This window comes from Colletotrichum paranaense, assembly GCF_030867605.1.
Source record: "Colletotrichum paranaense strain IMI 384185 chromosome Unknown Scaffold_24.1, whole genome shotgun sequence".
In the NCBI taxonomy this organism is placed as follows: Eukaryota; Fungi; Ascomycota; class Sordariomycetes; order Glomerellales; family Glomerellaceae; genus Colletotrichum; species Colletotrichum paranaense.
The window spans coordinates 284491-304092 of NW_026848982.1; the positions used below are offsets into that span (position 1 = coordinate 284491).

Sequence of the window (19602 nt, forward strand, 5' to 3'; positions counted from 1 at the left end):
GTTCAATATGAATTGTAATTCTTAGTGAAAGGCGGGGCAACTGAAATGATCTTTGAAGTTGTATTGACAGGTTGGCTCTCAGTGATCGCGGCTTTTGTCGGCTGATTGTTAGTGGTGTTGGAGGTCAAGGCGTCCTTCTTTGGACCAGAATCTCTCTGCAAAGACGACTCAAAGCCGAAAGATTAACGACCTGAACTTTCACCAAGCTGCAGCTAATGCTCAGCTGTCTTTGGAGAAACATACATCAAGTACATGTATTGTCAAAGAGCTCGGCGTGGGGGCTTCCTGTGAGGTGGCTGATGAACACTCCAAAAGTAGTTTTCTCTTCCATTGTTCTCTTCAGGACACTTCCCGGAACAAAAATGGCAGAATGCAGCGTTAGCTTGAGGCCCCTTGACGCCATCATCCAGTCAGATCCTACATTTGCGCTTCCTCCTGTGTTCTCCTAGTGTCTTAGTCTGCAGGGCGCATGCCACTTCCTCCCCCCTCCACCATGTGATTATCTGAGACCCTTGAGCGAGCTCTCGCCCTCCATCAGTTAGCCCCAGGGGGCCACGTGTGGCTGGTGCTTACCAGCGTCATCCATGCAAGCCTTTTTCGATTTGGATCTCGTTCCCCGGGGCCTCCCTCGCACTGCTCCGGTTGCATCCCGCTATCGCGCATCGTTTAAACTTCTTCGCTTGGCCCAGGCCGACCAGCTGTCAGCCTAGCTTCGTTTCGTCTACGTCTTGTCCGGCGTCTGTCCCCTTGGCCAGCTCACTTTCGTCTCTAGACTCTACCGAAGATGTGGATCTTACCATTTCACCGTCGGCCGTTGCATCTGGTGTCGCATCCGCTGGTCTCCACAACTCTCAACTTCACTCCGGGTATCGAGAAGAGCAAGGCGACACCTGGCTTGTCAATGTTGCGACAGTACGAAGAGGCATAATGAAGTTCTCGCAACCGTCGGCTGAATCCGGGCTGCCTCGTCCAAAGTAGTGAATGTCGGAAGCTGCCTTACGATGAGTCAACTTCACCTTTGCGCGGGTTTTTCCATTTACAAATGCGGAATTTGGGAGCGTGCCAAAAACGCTATAGACGCAACCAATAGGAATTCCATTCCCATCTTCAGATGACGCTTCCGCTGACGAGAATAACAATTTCCTATTGGCTTGTTGGTTTGCTAGACTCTCACCTTCGCCGAAAAGTTACAATTACGATGAAGAGCCTGGAATTGGCAAAAAGCCAAAAGAGGTGAGAGGGCATGGAGGGGTAGGACAACGATAAATGCAGGTCGCGTGGCCGAGCGTTTCTCTTTACCTGGGAGTATCTGGATAAAGCTGAGCCACACCACCTCACAGAAAGTTGGGATGAAGCTATTGTCACGCCTCACGGGGCCCTTGTTCCACTCGGCTTCCTTCACCCGGACATATTCTCTCACATTCACTCTGACCTCCTTTCAAACTGCACTTTCTCTCAAAAGACCTCGCGCAGCCTTTCCCCTGCAGCTCTTCCTTTTCCTCTTTCCTCTTCCACACATTCGCTCGGTACCTGCAGCTAGTGTACCTACTTGCAACTTACAACCTGCATCACCACCAAAACCAATACTGACACCAACAAAACCCGGAGGTTCGGCATTTTGCTTCAGGCACCCGACTCAGCGACTGATCGATCCAAAGTCGCATTAGCAGGGCATAAAGTGTCTTTTGCCTCCCTAGAGTATGGTCACGATGTCGTTCTCGTCCTCGTCTTCATCTTCGAGGCACTCGTCAAGATCCTCGAGGTGCAGCTGCGACAGTTGCGCAGAGTACAGATACGAAAGAACGTGCCATGTCGACGGCTGCTCCAGAAAACATGCTTTCATTCGCAACGATCCCCTGAGACCGGATATCAGAATTTACTCTGATTTCTGCGTTGATCGTAAGTATAGATGCCACTCTAGACCCAGATCGCAGAAGCTAATACTCCCTCCCCAGATACATGCAAATTCTGCGTGCTCGGCTTAGAAATGTGCAACCGTCCCAAGGACCCCCAGCATCGTTTCTGCAGTGAACGTGAGATTACTCCTCACTCTCGTTTTGCGATAATTCCTAATATTCAGAGTAGACCGGAGATGCGGAGTGGTGGGCTGTGTTCGGACCGGAGATTGCCCCTCGAATGTGCCACTCCCGTGGATGTGTCCGGACCGTGAGTCTACCCACTTACACCACATCCGAAACTATGACGTTGACATGTATCTTGAATAGACAAATGCTTCGTCGAGGACTGTTACAAGACTAGAGACAAGCTGTATGGCTACTGCGTCGACCATCGATGCCGAGTCGGAAGCTGCTTCGAGAGGAGGGTATCCAACTCCGAGTTCTGCGCCGACCACCACTCGCGAATTTGCCGAGAGCTGAATTGTCGAGAGGTGATATACGCAGACCATCGTTGCTTCAATCATCAACGGTGCATCGTCAAGAACTGCAAATTCCACCGCTTCAGACGTCCAGATGGCGGTCTCTGGGACTTTTGCGAACACCGTGAGTCAACTACCTACTACTCACATCCCCAGTAGTTCGAGGAACTGACAAGAAGTCAGACTATGGTGAATTCCGCTGCACGTACAAAGACTGCGACAAACTGACGATACCTGGCACTCGCTGCTGCGCCATCCATAAGTGCACATTCGAGGGGTGTGTCAATTTCCGAGACAACGAGCTTGACAAGGAGAGAGTGTTCTGTCGAGACCACGGATGCGGCGCATCGAGATGTTACGCTGTCGCTGTTGCTATCGATGGGGGTGGCTTTCGTCCCTTTTGCCGGAGACACACTTGCACGATAGCTGGCTGCAACGAGGTATCCGAGTTCGGTGTCCACTGTCACAAACATCGATGCCACTGGAAGAGCTGCGAAAAGCCGTGCCTGAAGGGAGGAGAGTACTGTGGTGATCACGAGTGCAAGAGACCTGGCTGTCGCAAGATTGCCAGACTGCAGTTTGGCTACTGTGCAGATCATTGCTGCAAGATCGATGGCTGTATCAACTACTGCGACGTTACTGCCGACAGGATATGCTACGAGCACTCAAGAGGCGATCTCTTCGATCGCATCAAACACCTCGAAAAGAGGTTGAGAGAACGGCAACACGAGCATATTCACGAGCATCACGATCACCACCATCCACATTTCGATGATATGCAACTTCGTTACGACAAGCTGATCAGAGATTACGATGAATGCCTCATTAGGCTGAACGAAAGCAGAGAAGAGATTCGCATTCTGCGGACCACTTTCATTTCACCAGACGACAACCGCATCTGGCGAAAGGAACTCGAAGATCGCAACGCTCGCCTATTGCTAGATCTGGATAGAGAAGTCAAGAGAAGCGAGCATTGGGAGCGCAAAGCGATCGAGTTCGGCCGTAGAATCGATGATCTCGAGGTTTTATTGGCAGAGGAGCGACTCCGACATCCAAAGTCGGATGAATACGTTAGACAAATCGCAGATCTCGTACGCAAAGTCGAGATTCTCGAGGATGAGTTGCGCATCGAGCGAAACAATCATCACATTCACGAAGGACGACAACGCGAGATCGAGAAGCTCGTCCGTACCATCGAGGAGCTCGAACGAAAGCTTAAGGGCGATCACATCAAGGTGGATGAGCTTATCAAAAAGGTTGATCTCCTTCAATCGATACTCGCCGGCGAGAGAGAGCAAAAGGATATTCTTCTTGCTGAGCTCGCCAAGCGGGACGAGTATGAGAGATTGAGACGAGAGGAGCGCCGTCGACCTAGAAGAGGAAGCTGGGAGAGAAGATCTCGCGACTCACGGCCTTGGGGAAGTGTCTTCTGAGAACGGAGACTGAACAGTGTGTACACGGCTTTGAGAAAAGAAGGTCATCGGTGGCTTCTTCATAGGATTCTGAGGTATTGGCTTGCTTGCATTTGGCGTTGGTACCATGGAGTATTCGGGAAAAGGACATGCGATACCCAAAATTGCCGCCTCAAAGGACCAGGCAATAATTAGTCTTAAAGATTAATAGAGACAACATTGAGTGACTCATCGAAGAAGCATCGATAAGATGGATTGGTAAACTCCGCAACGCTTGATTGTGACGTGATTTACCTTATGATCTGTTACCTTCGTTGGCTCCTATGATTGCTTGCCAGCAACATGAGTTTTGTAAGTAGGTAACTTGTAAGGTATGAACATCCCAGTCTGAAAAACGTATTCGTGTATATCTTTATCTCGGCAGAACAATCCCTTCTTATTCCTCCTTGTTCAAAGGTCCCCGGTCAAGACTCGACGGCCGGCAACTCTCTCAAGGCTCTGGAAAGAAAGAGTGCATGCTGACAAAGGAGGACTCGATGTTGTCTTTGTCGGTATCGAGATCACTTGGAGAACAATTATCTCCAGGACTTTACAGCGGAAGAGAGTATTCAGAAGTCACATCTATCAGAGTATGATGGCAGCTCGATATTTCCCGTTTTTGTTGGTCCAGAACATCCTCAAACAATTTGCAAACGTCACCCTTCAGTTCACAACATTGTCCAACTTTTCCAAGTCTTCGCACCATATCTCGCAATTCACAGGCTAACGACCACCATCAGCATGTGTCAACGTCTCAAAATCATATACTATTATCCTTGCGGCAACATCGCCTGCCTGCATACCAATGAGCATTCTTTGACGAAAGAGGTCTTCGCCCCAGGGCAAGGACATGTACTAAGCGTCGATGTCAGGGGCAATTGATTCCGTTGTCCTGCATGGGTTCGACACGAACCGCGCGAAACCGTCTTCAACCCTGCAGTTAGCTCAGAAGGCCGCTGTCCGCATGTCCGCTGGTTCCACCGCTTTCATTGCGAGAAGGTTTACGACGCGCGTATTCAAGAGCCGAACAATGCTGAAGCCGCGAACATCGGCTTTGATTGTCAACAATGGGGTAACCATCGAGTTGCTGTGCCTCTAGAATACATGCCAGCTCATCTGAGAAGCGCACTGTCGCGTAAGACTAGAGTTGGTTCTAACGGGTATCTAGTAGGCGATACCTTTAGCACCAATGCTCAGGCGAGCAGCAGCAGCAGTGAGTCCCATCTGTCGAGTTCAGAAACTTCAAGCAACGGACCAAATATGATATTGCGACTGCGTGAAAAGACTGAAGAAGTCAACAGAATGTATGGAAGCCTGATGTTGCTTCCCCCAAACTCACCATACCCTCAGATCATCGGTCTCGAACGCAAAGACCACTATTTCACTCACCCTTTCGATGCCGTAGGACTCGGGATAGGATCCGGGATTCAAATGACCTTTGGAGTCGAGTCAGTCCGTACGATTTTGTTGGGGCTGAAATGGATGTCTACCGTCAAGCCCGATTTACACTGCCGCCAACTCCAGAGATTCTTGGACAAATTTCGGGAAGTGTTCAAGCCGCCATAAGGGCATCTGAAGCTCGCGGAGGAAGAGGAGAAATGAGGGCCCCCAGCCCCGTAACTCGACCTTCCATGAGCCAGGAGGAAATATATGCAAGAGGGTTGGCAGATAGCTGGGTGCAGAAGCGGAATGAGGGCAACCAGTAGCGGGTGTTACTTGGGTCATATCTTCTAAGAATTTATCTATTTCCAAGAATACCCGACCTGAGCTGCAATGTTCCAAGTTCTGTCTTTATTATCGTACAAGCGTGGTATCAATCTGAAATCAACCTAAACGAAGTGAGAGTGCGGTTATTTTTGGCTCGATCAAAACGCGCTTCGTCATACGTGATTGCTTGAGTTGTGTGCATAGGGAGCAACGCACGAATGCTCAGAACTCGCCGTCGTGGAAGGCATCGTCCGAGGATTCGTCGGAGGTCCTAGGCAGACGGCTTGAGTCATCTTTCGAGTCCAAGTTGAATGGGCTCTTGCCAAGTACCATCTCTAGAATGATAGCAAATGTTACGAAACCCAGGGCCATTGTCAAAAGTCCAAGCAGTTGAGTCGCGAGCCAGCCGTAGTCCCCGTTAATGGCAACCCAGACCGGGAAGCAGATGAAGCCGTAGATACCACCAACCGACATCGGAGTCAGAAACAGAACAGCGAGAACCTTCCAGCCCACGAGGTAAGATCGGTACCGGTAGGCGAGCGCTGTGGCAAGAAAGACGCCAATGGAGTTGGGAGCCATCCACCACCAAGGGAATCTGTTGATAACAACCAGTGGCTGGTTTCCGTAGTAGTGATAAACTCCCATTGGCAGGAGAATCTCCTCCACAATGAGGTCTGAGACCATCATCAGGCCTAAGAAATACCACAGAGTCCTCGTCGACGTCTTGTTGGTCAAAAGCTGGAGGTTCATCTGCATCAACGAGGCGTATCCGAACCAGATTGGTATCCACGGCGGCATCTCACGACCAAGAATGTGCAAGGAAGCATTCTGGTCGGTCCATGGGTAGTAAATGCATCCCAGGACGTCGATGAAAGTCTCGGGGAACGCAATCATTGCGCCACTAAGTGGAAGAACTAAAGGCAAAAGAGTGCGGGAGCGTAGAGCATCTCTTGCGCCGAGAAGAACTGCTGAAAGCCCGATTGCCGTCATTGAGACCATGCAAATGATATTGCTGGTCTTCTTGTATGGAAGATCTGTTGGTGGTCGAGGAAGATCGAAGGTCGGGTCGACGGTAAAATCCATGCTTTCACGCTTTGGGAGTTCATGAAAGTATGAACCGATGAGAGCTACGGTCGTGAGGCCAGCAATGCCTGGTTTAATAAAGCTGCGCGACGGTGACATCTTGGATAGATGAGGGGATGTCATGTTCGAAGCGATTGGAAGAATGGTGATGCGATCTAGAGTCAAGGTGATGTGTTGTGAGAAGTGTCAATTAGTCTTGAACGCAACCCGAGAATCGGGTCCCTTAAATAGGCCACTTCGTAATCACTTGATCGGTCAGTATTAGTAACTTGATACCGAGGTTTCTTCTGGAGTGAAGTGTGTTGCGGTGGAAGTTTTCGGGGAAATGATCTTGGGGCATATGCTGTTGACAGTTATTCTTCAACATCGAAACTCGTCCCCGAGCTTCCCCTTTCGGGAGTGTTCACTAACTAACCCGACCCATGTTAACTCATAATAGTGGATGGCCGAGGCGTCAATAGAAACAAACTGCACTGCCTTTGTAGATTCGAGGAAACAAGACTTCACAAGTTTGAATAACTTGCCAACATGCGGACATCAAAACCCTGAATGAACAGCCTGATTGATTCATGCTTGGCTAATGCTGTCTTGAGAATTGCGACCCTCCGCCCTCAGATCCGGAGTTTTACTTGATGTGATACCCGACCTACGGCTTGAGCACTCCGGGGGCGGCACGGGCACCCACCCTAACTTGTGTTAGGATAACCACTATCTACAACTCACAGGATCGAGTTTACTAACAATTCAAATTTCAAATTTGAAGTCATTCACACCCGCAACTAAAGAGCTTGACTAGGACTTAATTCCCAGAACCGTGGATGGCAATGTCACTTGCAGGATCCGAACCCCCAATTGCGGCGAAATGCATGGTCTGGCCATGCACAATGAGCCCACTAGGCACGGCTACGTGCATCCACTCTCCACCTATGATAGTTGAAGCCGGGGAAGCGATCTCCTGACGATGCTCCACTTGAATCGGGCAGCTGATTAGAGCAGACACCGGAGTATTAGCCATGCTGGGATCAACCAACAACTTTCAGCTTGGCAGAGGGGCCCATGAATCCTTCGAAATGAGACCTTTAAAATTGATTGCAGCCCTCTCGTATGATCCCTCTGTTCTTTTCTCAGTGTTCACCTCAACCGTCATAGAAAGCAACATCTCAGCCATCAATAATCACATTTAGTTGGCACAAAGTCTTTGCCGCCGGCGAAGGAGCACACATACGTACGGGCTCTGTTTCGCTCCGGATCTTGACCTTGATCGTTGAGATCCTACTTCCAAGGGATGGCATCATTACTGTCTCTCCCACTGGAGGTTTTGCAACAGGTCTTAGCCGAACTCGCCGACAACCCACCAGAACCACCTAGTTTGGAGTTTTACGTCCCTCCTTTCAACTCCAACCCAACGTCGGCTATACTCTGCCAGACATGCCGCTGTCTCCGTGAGATTGCTGAGCCGGTCCTTCACCGACACATTTACATTCCAAATGCGAGTGTAAAGAAGTTCATATCACTGTTCAAGTGTTGGAAAGCACGGCCTCACTGCGCTCAGTACACCCGAAGACTCACAATTGAGGCAAGATCACAACGCCTTGAAGGGTATTCCCACCGTGCAGTAACGCGTCTCATTGATCTTGAAGATGCCGATTTCGTTTCTGGCATCATCCAAGATGTAGGTCTCGAGATACGAACCGATTGGTACGAGTATGACTGGAACATCAACGTCTTTGTGGAAGTCGCCATGTTACTGGCACAGAACGCCGAATCCGTTGAGTTGATGTTTGAACCCAAACGCGGCGTTTATCGACAACCCTTTGACATGATCCCCGAGCCGAACAAGACAACTAAGCCAATCCTCTTCAATAATCTTCGACACCTTCACTTGATGCAACCAGGCCTCAGTACTATGGACGAGTTCAAGTCTATTTTGCACTGCGCGCCAAACCTTCAAGGACTTCGGCTTGATCTTTGCGACGACCCTATGTCCGTTTTCACCCTTCCGCCGAACCTCACCAGTCTCATTCTACGGCGTACCAATCTCAGTGCACGGCACTTCCAATCGATGACCTCGAACTTTACCATGCTGCGCCATCTAGAGCTTGTTTTTAATGGCTTCTCACGAGAAGCATCCATCATGGAGGCCATTGCAAAGCATCGTAACACTCTGACGAGTCTCATATTGATATCTGGCAAGATTCTTCCCTTTGCAAAGCTGAAGAGTCTCCACAAACTCGAATCTCTTACCATGAGCATCGAGACTGTGCGGCCCGAGGATTTGTTGGGTTCGCTTCCATCTTCTTTGCGCGAGTTACGCATTCTGGAAGAAACGGATGGCGGGACTGCACATCGACCTGAAATATGGTTCGAAGATTTCAACGCCGACTTGGATGCGCGGTCGGAAACCCTGCCTCAAGATATGGTCATCTATAGGAGTTCATATTCCAGGGGCATCAAGTCTGCGCTTACTCTCACCTCCTTCAGCAGGGATTGCGTACTTTGGCGGGAGATGAGTGAATGCAGACAGTGACAATATGATTACAGTCCTGACAACTTCTGCTTGCCGCAGTCCGTAGTCTTCTGCCGGTTCTTAGCATATGATGCTTCGAGTCATGACTAGAATTAGAGAAAACACATTGAAATGCGTGTAGAGTAGTCACATGTACCTTGAAGAATCGTGGTGAAAACACACGGCGGCGCGATGCCCGTAAACAAGCTTAGTCATCATTCATGGGCGCCATTCCAGAAGTTCGCTGAATCGTCTTGGTTTCCTCATCAAACCAAATCAGTCAACCACCGATATAGTAGGGTCGAGTAGACCATGCCTCCTTCGCCAGATCCTGTGAATGCTAGCCATGCACATGATGATCCCATTAATCTGAGGTCTTCCCGCAAACCGCGCAGAAGTGGCATTTGGGCTCTCCTCGCACTAGTACTCCTGGTCAATCTGGCCGCCAGTCTCTACCAGCTTCCCCTCAGCAGAGTCATTGAACGCCGCCTCTGCCGCGAGCATTACGCGGTCACAGATCCTTCGGTGATCGACAAAGATGGCAATGTTGCAGAAGGTTTTTGCAAGGTGGACGATGTGCAGCAGGGTCTTGCCTGGATTCAAGGGACTATGGAAACGGCGTGGATCGTGGGTGGTAAGCGCGCAGAATCTCACTGGCAGGCATTCGCTCTTCGACTGACGTCTATCCAGACTTCATCATGACGGTTCCGTTGGGATTCCTCGCGGAGAGGTACGGCCGGCGGTCCATCCTCTGCCTCAACATTGTGCCCCGCATCATCTTGTTGACGTGGGCCGTTATCGTGGGGTACTTTGAGCAGACCTTGCCGACCAAAGCCATGATCGCATCCCCGTTCTTCTCGGTCCTAGGCGGTGATTGTGTTTTCAACTCAATCACATATGCCATAGCTTCCAACATGACAGACGACCACGTCCTGAGGTGAGTAGGCCATCGACCTGACCTCGCGCATTACCCTGGTTAACTAAGGTGACACAGGGCCACGTATTTCGGATGGATGGGCTCCGTGTCGTATGTCGTCAACTTGCTTGGCCCAGCTCTCGCATCAGCATCTATGAGTCTTCTTCTCTGGCTTCCGTTCTGGATTGGAATCGCTCTCCTTCTTCTAGCCATTCCCGCTATCTCCCTCCTGAAGGAATCACCTGACAGCCACCCTGACGCGGACGACCAAGCGAGACCTCTCCACTCATCCCCTGTGCTGAAAGCTCAAGACGCCGATTCATCCCTTCTGAGATCCATCCTCCAGCGCTTCGGCGTCTTGAAGTCTATCGTCGCAGGTCATCCTCGCAACATGACCCTCCTGCTCATCAGCTTTGTCTTCACCTCGCTCGCAAGCTCGGACACGAAGTTGCTTGTGCAATACATCTCGAAACGCTATCACTGGACGTTTGCGTCTACAGGCTATCTCCTCTCCGCCAAAGCCGTCGTCAACTTCACGCTCCTGACGGTCATCATCCCCGCCATTCTTCGGTCGAGACAGGATAGGATGCGGCATATTCCGCCTGAGCTGGCCAGTCACCGGATGAACATACACTACGCCAACATCTGCTTGGTTGTCTCTATCCTCGGTGCTCTGGCGATTGCTGTAGCGAGCCGGATCTGGATGATGGTACCCTCACTGTTTCTCTACGCTCTCGGCTCGGCGCTGCCGGTATTCACGCTATCACTGCTCAAGTCTCCCTTCATCTCACCAAAGAGACACGACCAGCCGGTCAACTCCGCGGACCCAGAGTCACACATATTTTCGATTGTGATGATGGTCAAGACTTCAGGATCGCTTTTAGGCGCACCACTGATGATGGTCCTATGGGTGAAGAGCATAGCGATCGGCGGCGCAGCTCTCGGCATCCCGTACCTTATTTCAGCCAGCTGTTATCTTGCTGCTTTGCTCGTCTTAGGTCGCATCACGACGGAGTAGTGCAGTATTCATTCAGAAATTAGAGTCCGCATAGACATCACAGCACAGTCACACATAGAGTTTTCAGGCTATGGATATCACGAATTACTTACAAGATGAGTGACATAGACGGTGGCGAGTCTAGAAGGCAGGAGATACAAGGCATGGTACACCTGATACCCTCGGCCGAGAGAACGCGTAAGCTCTCTGACCCCCGGATGCAACCCACCACATATTGATTGAACGCGGACTCCGGACGCGTATAGCCAAGTAACTTTCACCCAAGTATTCAACTCTCAATCGCTTCTACGGCGTCCCAGTTCACGACGGCCTTTGCCAAGAGCCCATTAAGTACCTCGGTATCGATAATTTCCATTGCCGGCAGAAGACTCGGTATGGTGAGCTTCTCTCTAAGCACAAGATGTTCGTCCGATCGACCGGCCGCCGTGGAGACCGCGGAACCCGTGGACTCTTCTGCACCTGACGGCTCTAGCTCCGGACCCTCGGCCGCAATACTGGGGTTCGTGACTCCGTTGCCCCGGACGGTCGCGATCCCCATTTTCAAGTGCAATCACCGCCTTTACTGCCCACCCGAATCATCCGAAGTGGAGGGTTCTAGGAAGAGCTACACGAACGTTGAGGGGGTGTCTTGGTTCAAGAAACACCCTGCAGGCCAAGGAGAGGAGACCTTGGTTTGACAACCCCTGTCGCTTCAAGCGGGGGACATCCGTCGTGCTCACTGATTACTGCTTATGGTTCAGTTGAAATGCATCGGACAATCAGTGGCATCAGGCACATGGTTCTCGATCCTTCGCTTGCTTACTCTTCGTGCCCTGCTCCCCTTCTCTTGCGTTCATCCTATGATTCTGTGACCGGCTCACTGAGACTCTCATCTCGCGACATCGGTTCAACATGATGCGCTCCAATGTGGTGAGAGGTATCATTCTTGCACGCCTTCAACCAACACCGAGTATCTCACTACGATGCTGGCAACCAGTCCTCCAACTCCAACTGAAACGCCTCCTCTCCGAGGAAACATCGCCCACAGCAGACAAAGAAGTAGATATCCTCATAGTCGGCTCTGGCGCCGGTGGTCTAACGGCCGCCCTCCGCGCCCGAACCCTCGGCCTCAACCCCGTTGTCATCGAAAAGGAAGCAACACTCGGCGGCGCGTCAGTGATCTCAGGCGGAGGCCTCTGGATCCCAGCAAATCCAATATCCAAAGCCGCAGGCATAAACGACTCCAAAGAAGATGCCCTCGCGTACTTTGATCGAGCCGTCGGAGACGTCGGGCCGGTGTCGTCGTTGGCGAAGCGCAAGGCGTATCTAGATAATGGGCCACAGATGATTTGCTTCCTAAGAGACCTTGGTTTTGAATGGAGATTTAGTAGGAGGTATCCGGATTATTACCCCAAGACGAAGGGCGCCATGGGGAAAGGAGGTGGGAGAACTATCGAGTCTGTCGCTTTTGATACTAGGAAGCTGGGAAAATGGCAAGCTGCGCTGCCGCCTGCAAACATACCCGTGGCAATCCACGGTGAGCAAGCACCATGGATCACAATGATGACGGCTTCTCTCCAAGCTTTCATCAAGTCGACCCGAATCATGCTACCCATCGTCTGTAAAACCATTCTTGGACAGAAACTCGTCAGCCTAGGCCGCGGACTCATCGCTCAGCTTCTCTACCTCAACATCAAACACGCAACCGACATCCGACTACGTACCTCCTTCCTAGATCTCACACTCTCCCAAGCAGGAAAAGTAACCGGCGCAAGAGTCAAACTCCCCGATGGAACCACCAAGACCATCAATGCATCCCGGGCCGTCATCCTTGCAGCAGGTGGCTTCGCGCACAACAAACCTCTCCGAGAGAAGTACGGTCCGACCCCAGCCAGCACGTCATGGACCAACTCGCCCAAAAGCGACACAGGCGACGCTGTCATCGCGGGGCAGAAACTCGGCGCGGCGACGGCGTTGATGGATGATGCGTGGTGGGGGCCGACCATCTTCGACCCGGTGACGGGCAAACCTCACTTTGCGCTTATAGAGCGATCTCGACCGCACTGTATCATCGTCGACAACGCCGGGAAGAGATTTATGAACGAGGCGCAGTCTTACACGGATGCTGGACACGATCAATATGAGAGGAACAAGTCTGTCAAGGCGATTCCAGCCTGGTTGATTATGGATACGAACCACCGGAACAGATACATGCTTGGCACTCAGCTGTTCGCGAGAATGAAACCTAAGAAGCCGGTTGCGAATGGAACAATGTTCGCGGCAAGCACTCTGAGAGACTTGGCGAAGCAGATTGGAGTCGACGCTGAAGGTCTGGAAGGAACCATCATGAGGTACAACGACATGTGCAAGACTGGCGTTGACGCAGACTTTGGAAAGGGTGACAACGCATATGATAACTTCTTCGGTGACCCCGCCGCTGGCGGGCCAAACCCAAACATGGGAGCATTGAGCAAGGCACCGTTCTATGCTATCGCCATTTGGCCAGGAGACTTGGGCACTAAGGGTGGCCTCGTTACTGATGAGCATCAAAGGGTACTAAAGGAGGACGGCGAGGCGATTCCTGGGCTGTATGCTATTGGTAACACGGCGGCGAGCATCATGGGGCGGACTTATCTGGGAGCTGGATCGACTTTGGGTCCTGCAATGACGCATGGCTTCCTTGCCGTCAATCACATCGCCGAGTCCTGAAAGTCTGGCCTCATTGAAAAGTGTCTACTGTGTGATTCTAATTCATTAGGAAATGGATTCCTATCAATCAGTGCAAGGTTCAGGCAGCATTGCGCGTGATGATGAGTATGTTTCTGCCGACTTGAAATGAGGTGATAGTACCCATTATAGGTGATAGGAACAGTGGGCTGTATTTAACCATCAAGCATGTATATACGTTGCTAAGTCTGAACTCCAGACCATGTCAAAGAACGCAGTTGCATATGGCTGCTTGGTCTCGCTCGCAATGTCAACGCCCTTCATGCTATCCGTCGACCCTTGGGTCGGGGATTAAACCAAATAAACGACACCATGAAAGCAAAGAGAATCTTCAACATGAGCACATCTTCTCTATGCCATCGTCTCCCCTCGTGTACGTCGTCTGTCTACACTGGTCTAATAGGCTCTAGCACAACTCTTTGTGTGACTCTAGTGGGGTAGCTTCCGGGGTGGCAATGACGTCTGGTGTCGAAGTTCCGGAATGTAGCTTATCGTAATCGGTCGAATCGACACTGTTCTTGTCTGACTTTTCCGACTTTGAGTCTTCATTCGTCTCGTCCTTGTCATCTTTGGCGTCTTCGGTCGATTCTTCTGTCTTCTGGATCACAACATTGACATCAGGCTTCGCTGCATCTGCACTATCAGCCTCAAGCCTTTCGCGCTCTCCGCCCGCGTTCACCTGGGCGTTGTCGATATCGGCTTCTCCCTTCTTGCCCATACCACCCTCGAGAAGCTCGCCACCTTCCATGACGACACGAACTTCAAGGTCCTCATCCATGGAGTAGACGCGCACTCCGACGATGCAGATAGCGTTCCAGGGATCAGGCAGACCCTCCTCCTCAGATTCGTAACGCTCGTCATGTCTTTTGGGTGGTCCAGCGGGAGTCAGGCGTGGCTTTCTGACCATGTCATCGTCACTATACAACTCTTCCCAGTCTTCAATGGGCGAGTCAGACGAATCGCCATCTGAGTCGTAGGATTTCTGCGCTGGCGATGCGGGAGCAGGGGTAGGAGCCGGGGAAGGGGCAGGTTTGTCTGCAGGCTTATCGTCGTTGGCGTCCTTCTTGGCTTCATCCTTGGACTCTTCCTTGGACTCGTTTGTGCCATCTGTCTTGGAGTCACCTGCAGCAACGTCCTTGGACTCTTCCTTGGACTCTTCCTTGGGCTCCTCCTTGGTGACTGCCGTCTGGACGGCTTGGTCCTTGGGCTTCTCTGCATCCTTCTTCTTTGCCTCTGCGTCTTCCAAAAGTTTCGCTTCTTCGGCCTTCTTGGCTTCCGCGGCGGCTTTTTGAGCGGCCTCGAGGTCAGCCTTAGCCTTGGCTGCTTCCGCCTTCTTGGCACGCTTGCGGTCGCGCTTCTCGTTGTTCTTCTTGGTCTGCTGCTTGGTGACTTCGCGGTTGGTGTGGCGTCTCTCCCAGAGCTTGCGGCGCTCCTTTTGGCGAGATTCAGAGGCTCTCTGCTGCTCCTTGATCTTTCGCAGCCTAGCGACCTCTTGGAGGTGCGCAGTGCCTTTGCTATGAGCCAAGTCGTACGCGGCACCAATTTGCGCCAGCTTATCGTTCTCAACGCGCTTCTTGCACTCACGCTTGACCACATCTTCGACAGAGGGGATGTTAGTGTCCCTCTCACCAGTGACACTCATGAAGATGCTGTACTCTCCGGCTGGCATGTCCGGTAACTCGATAGAGACGGATCGGTCCATGAGATAGTTGCCGTGGGAGCGTACAATATAGTCCTCGGCACCAGGGCGGTCTCGCTCATGTATCCGGAAGTGGATGCGGAAAGCGTACTGTCCCTGAAGTCCCTTGAAGTATCTCGTGTCAAGTTGAGTCAAGACTAGGACTAGCGGCCCATCCTTGGACAACTTGACCTGGAATTTCTCGTTGAACTGGGATTTCCAGGGCACCTCAACGCCGATCCAACGTTGAGCGCACCTCCAAGCGGGGTCGCGGAATAGCCTGGTTCTGTCAATATGTTGGAATTTGCGTAGGAAGTCGTCGTAGTTGATCCAGAAGACAGAGTCATTGCCAAAGTGGTGGCCAAGCTCCTCTTGAACTTCCATGGTCCATTCCTTGGAGCCGTCGGACCAAGCACCCTCCCATACACCCTTGCGAATCTTGCCCCAAGGGTTGCGCAGCTTGATCAGACGCTCTCCAGACTTGAGCGTCCTAGCTTCCATGATCACGTATGCGTGGCCTTCCGAGATGCCATTTCTCTCGCCATAGCCTCCGTCTAAGAGACCGGTAGAACAGCCGAAGAGGAACTCCTCGTTGACTTTGGCAAGTTCGTTTTCCCAGAAGCCCTCGAGGTCGAGGATATCCGATGTAAGCAGCTCGGTGGTGACACCACCCGAGAGATCTTCCAAGCCCTCGCCGATCCAACCTCCAGCCAACGAGGCGAAGTCGCCATGTGCCTTGGCATAAGCCTTCTCAATCAGCGGCACCCAGGTCTCGTTCTGGTCCTTGCACTGAGCAAAGAAGAGGGCCTTGGATCCGGTCTGATAGGTCTTGCGGTAGACACGCTCAACGTCTTCTCGGTCGATCTGCTGGAGAAGATCCCGCTGCATACTAGGCGAATCCCAGCAAGGAGACTTCAGGTACAGCTTGTCGTCGATAATGGAGTAGATCCACTCGCCATCCCGGTAGAAGACGAAGCCGTAGATGCCGATGCGAGTATCGTACTCAACGCAGATGCGCTGAATACCGCCCTCGACATTAGCAAGGGCAGTCAGCGTAGCCATCAACCAGCAGTCCCCGAGGCTCCCCTGCTTCACATCTCCGCCATTGACGTTCTTCAAAAAGGTTGGCTTCTCGAAAATCTCGTGAACTCGCTTTACTGCCTTGGGGACAGATGCGCTTGGGTTGGAAAGAGTCGTTCTAGAAAGTTGCCACTTAGTATGGCCGAGAGTGTTGAGACAGTGACCCTTTTCCCACTTCAAATCCCAGTCCTGAGTGGTCTGTTAGCTCCCCAGGTTCGAATTCGCAAGCATTGGGGGGTGGAGGTAACTCACCAGATCCCAACCAGGGTCCCGATATCGCATGTTGACTCTACGACATTCTTGGATTATCTTCTTCACTTTCCGGCGGCACTCCTCGACAGCTCGTTCGTATCCGGCGCTAAGCAACTCATTGGGCTTCTCCGAGCTTGCTGGCGGCAGAACGGGGTCGAATGGTAGCACAGCCAAAGCCTTGTTGAACTTTTTGTCTTGGAACTTCTTCCAAATATGATTGATAGAAGGCTGCGGAGGCGTCTTCTTCTTTTTCGTCTTCTTCTTGTCGGTGGTGTTTGTCGATGCCGGCACAGGGCGCGGGCGACGAGGGTCGTCCGACTCTTCTGAAGAGCTGTAGCCGTGCATGGTATGAATGCGGTAAAAAGAACACGGAAGCTTGAGAATTAGGTGTTGGTTGCAAGTCTAAGGAATCACAACGGTCGAGGACGAGGTAGGTGGAAGGTGGGAGCTGAGCAGTAGTTTTCTAGAACTGCCAGCTTACAGAAAACGTCCCGAGCTTATTGTTGTACACGGGTCAGTTACGGCAAGATCGAGCGAAATAAGGGCGGTCTGATGCCTTGGCACAGACAGACGACCGACTCGAGGCAAGGTGGAACGGTGAAGGAAGGTTATGGAGGGTACGAATATCTTTAAAGGCATAGACGAGCACGAGTCGTGGATGGAAGACGAGGCAGCTTATAAGGGAAACAAAAAGGCGGAGGAAGAGGGTACAATGTAGACGAAGGAGGGCTCACCTAGCTCGTAAGAGTCGCGGACTGGGTACCTCCAACAAAAGCGTGGCAGCCTCGCCGGAAGTATTGGACGATCTGACAAGCATGAGTCGAGGCCGGGGCCGTGACCGGGATGGCGGAGGTGGAGGGTGGCTCGCACCACATGGATGTAGATTATGGGAAGCCGTAGCCACCTACTGTGTAAGCTATTGCGAGGCAGCCAAGGCATCGAGTCGGAAGTCGAGGAACCGCATCCATTGTCGCCATTGGCCTCGGTAGGTTGGCGACATCAAGGGCCCCGGTAAAAGGACAAGCAGGCCGGCGTGGCTTGTGGTGATTGTCGTGATTGCTTCCCCCTGTTTCCCCGTATCACTCAATTCGTCCATCCTTGGAGGTCGAGCACCGGGCATTGAGTGGGGCAGGGGTCTAATTGGCGTCAAGCCGGTCGATTTCAGGGTTCCAGAAGGCAGTACTTCGGATCGAAGGGCGTCAGATTTCTTCCATTTTGTTGGTGCCACGGTAGAAGACGGAAGGGGAGTTGCGTGGATGTCTTGGACAGAGACAAAGAACGGCGCGCACGGCTGTGGTTGAGGAGGGAAGTTGGAGGGATGGGAGAATCGGGGAGAACGGGACTGGTGGAGGGTGGAGGTATCGGTACAGCTTGTGTGGGGTGAGAGGTACATGGATCAGGTACGTATCTTGCGTTGGACCCCCAATCGTGTCATGCACTGCACTCCAAGGGACACTGCAGAGTCGTTAGCGCCGTGGGTGCGTGGTCGGGAGCCTTCAGCACCCTGCGATAAGAATTTAGTTGGTGCCGCTTCAGGGTCTTGACGACGCCGAAGGTAGCTATGCAACAGCTCTGATTGGCTTAGGTCTGCTGCTGATACCGATAAGGCCGCCCAGGCGAGGCGGATAAGGTTCCTAATCGTCTCAAATTGGCCCAAGATGGACGAGGCACCGTTGGCGCTCCTTTGATTTTCGGCATGCGCGAACCTCCTCAAGCTCCTGCCTTTTGTTCCTTCCTCGCTCTTCTGTCCGATCCTTTTCCTCCGTGAGGCAATTCAGAACTTCCATTGTCAATCACCAACCCACCCACCCTCCATCTTTCGTCATCTGCTTCAATTCATTTCCATCCATTTGAGGCAAAAGGCCACACTGCATTATGCTTCCGACATTCGGTCACTAACCTTCTTCTTCAACAACACCACCCCTGGATTGTGTCACACATCTACCCGGCAGGCAATGGTACAGATATGCAAGAGCTTCTACGGATAGACATCCCGCGTGCCCATCATCAGCCGCGTCTGACAGGCCTGGTCCCGTTTGTCTTTTACGCTTTGTGTTTGTGTTCGTCGGACGAGGTGGGCGAGCTTGCGGATACCTACTACCACCAACACCGCCAACCAAGATCCGCTCCGGTTGCTATCCCCCATCCGACCTTGCCGTTGGAATTTGGGGCAATGTTGTAGGTACACTATTCGCACGGCCGGCCTACCTTGGTACCCCGGGGTTCAGCCAGGGTTCAAGCTCCACGGTGGCAATCAATTCTTGATTCACACTCGATCAACAATCTCAATACTTCAGCATGAGGGCATTCCCAGCATGCCATTGGGGGCAAACGTCCAGGCTGACTGCCTCACGACTGCCTGGCATGGTGTTCCATCGTCTAACTCAATTCATGGTTGACGAGATTCATTGGTCGGCGCGATATAAACCCTGATGGACAGCTTAGGCAACGACATTGCTTAACCTGGTGAAGAAGCAGGCCAATCTCTCAGCACAGCCAGACCACCGTTGACTATGGTGGTTTCCGATCGGGCTGCCTCTTGATGACCCCGCGATGTGTGACAACCGCAGAGAGGCTCGGCTTCAGCCGTACGCAAGCAACCCTACAAACTCGCCCCGAACGGAATTTCTGTACGCTGGCACACTCTCGTATACCATATCTGGACGACGTTGCAGCAATCGACGCTTGCCAGACCCTTAATCATCCCGCAATTGATCAGATACACTTTGACCTTTTTCCACTTCAACTCACGCATGGGGACACTCGACTCCCGACTCCATAGGGATCAACGAACATTTCCCTCTTATCAAGTTGCCTCGAAACATTCA

The 19602-nt window shown here is 52.0% G+C and overlaps 8 protein-coding genes across 8 annotated transcripts; 5 read left to right on the forward strand and 3 right to left on the reverse strand.

Moving 5' to 3' along the window:
* Positions 1–1709: 1709 nt before the first annotated feature.
* CPAR01_16345 (uncharacterized protein) lies at positions 1710–3810 on the forward strand (the record flags this gene model as incomplete). The annotated part of the gene is made up of 5 exons (XM_060500590.1): positions 1710–1899; positions 1956–2033; positions 2086–2166; positions 2226–2501; positions 2561–3810. The coding sequence occupies 5 exons, from the start codon at positions 1710–1712 to the stop codon at positions 3808–3810; spliced, it is 1875 nt and encodes a 624-aa protein (XP_060340771.1).
* Positions 3811–4755: 945 nt separating this feature from the next.
* CPAR01_16346 (uncharacterized protein) lies at positions 4756–5394 on the forward strand (the record flags this gene model as incomplete). The annotated part of the gene is made up of 1 exon (XM_060500591.1): positions 4756–5394. A coding segment is annotated over one exon (639 nt), but the record flags the coding sequence as incomplete, so codon positions are not given.
* A 363-nt stretch (positions 5395–5757) lies between these two features.
* CPAR01_16347 (uncharacterized protein) lies at positions 5758–6741 on the reverse strand (the record flags this gene model as incomplete). The annotated part of the gene is made up of 1 exon (XM_060500592.1): positions 5758–6741. One exon carries the CDS (start codon positions 6739–6741, stop codon positions 5758–5760), a length of 984 nt encoding a protein of 327 aa, XP_060340773.1.
* Positions 6742–7903: 1162 nt separating this feature from the next.
* On the forward strand, positions 7904–9145 carry CPAR01_16348 (uncharacterized protein; the record flags this gene model as incomplete). Its single annotated transcript, XM_060500593.1, has 1 exon — positions 7904–9145. The coding sequence occupies one exon, from the start codon at positions 7904–7906 to the stop codon at positions 9143–9145; it is 1242 nt and encodes a 413-aa protein (XP_060340774.1).
* A 291-nt stretch (positions 9146–9436) lies between these two features.
* On the forward strand, positions 9437–11058 carry CPAR01_16349 (major facilitator superfamily transporter; the record flags this gene model as incomplete). The annotated part of the gene is made up of 3 exons (XM_060500594.1): positions 9437–9758; positions 9815–10061; positions 10119–11058. The coding sequence occupies 3 exons, from the start codon at positions 9437–9439 to the stop codon at positions 11056–11058; spliced, it is 1509 nt and encodes a 502-aa protein (XP_060340775.1).
* Positions 11059–11326: 268 nt separating this feature from the next.
* CPAR01_16350 (uncharacterized protein) lies at positions 11327–11596 on the reverse strand (the record flags this gene model as incomplete). The annotated part of the gene is made up of 1 exon (XM_060500595.1): positions 11327–11596. The coding sequence occupies one exon, from the start codon at positions 11594–11596 to the stop codon at positions 11327–11329; it is 270 nt and encodes an 89-aa protein (XP_060340776.1).
* Positions 11597–11949: 353 nt separating this feature from the next.
* On the forward strand, positions 11950–13746 carry CPAR01_16351 (uncharacterized protein; the record flags this gene model as incomplete). The annotated part of the gene is made up of 1 exon (XM_060500596.1): positions 11950–13746. One exon carries the CDS (start codon positions 11950–11952, stop codon positions 13744–13746), a length of 1797 nt encoding a protein of 598 aa, XP_060340777.1.
* Positions 13747–14170: 424 nt separating this feature from the next.
* CPAR01_16352 (calpain family cysteine protease) lies at positions 14171–17119 on the reverse strand (the record flags this gene model as incomplete). Its single annotated transcript, XM_060500597.1, has 2 exons — positions 14171–16720; positions 16775–17119. 2 exons carry the CDS (start codon positions 17117–17119, stop codon positions 14171–14173), a joined length of 2895 nt encoding a protein of 964 aa, XP_060340778.1.
* Positions 17120–19602: the final 2483 nt, after the last annotated feature.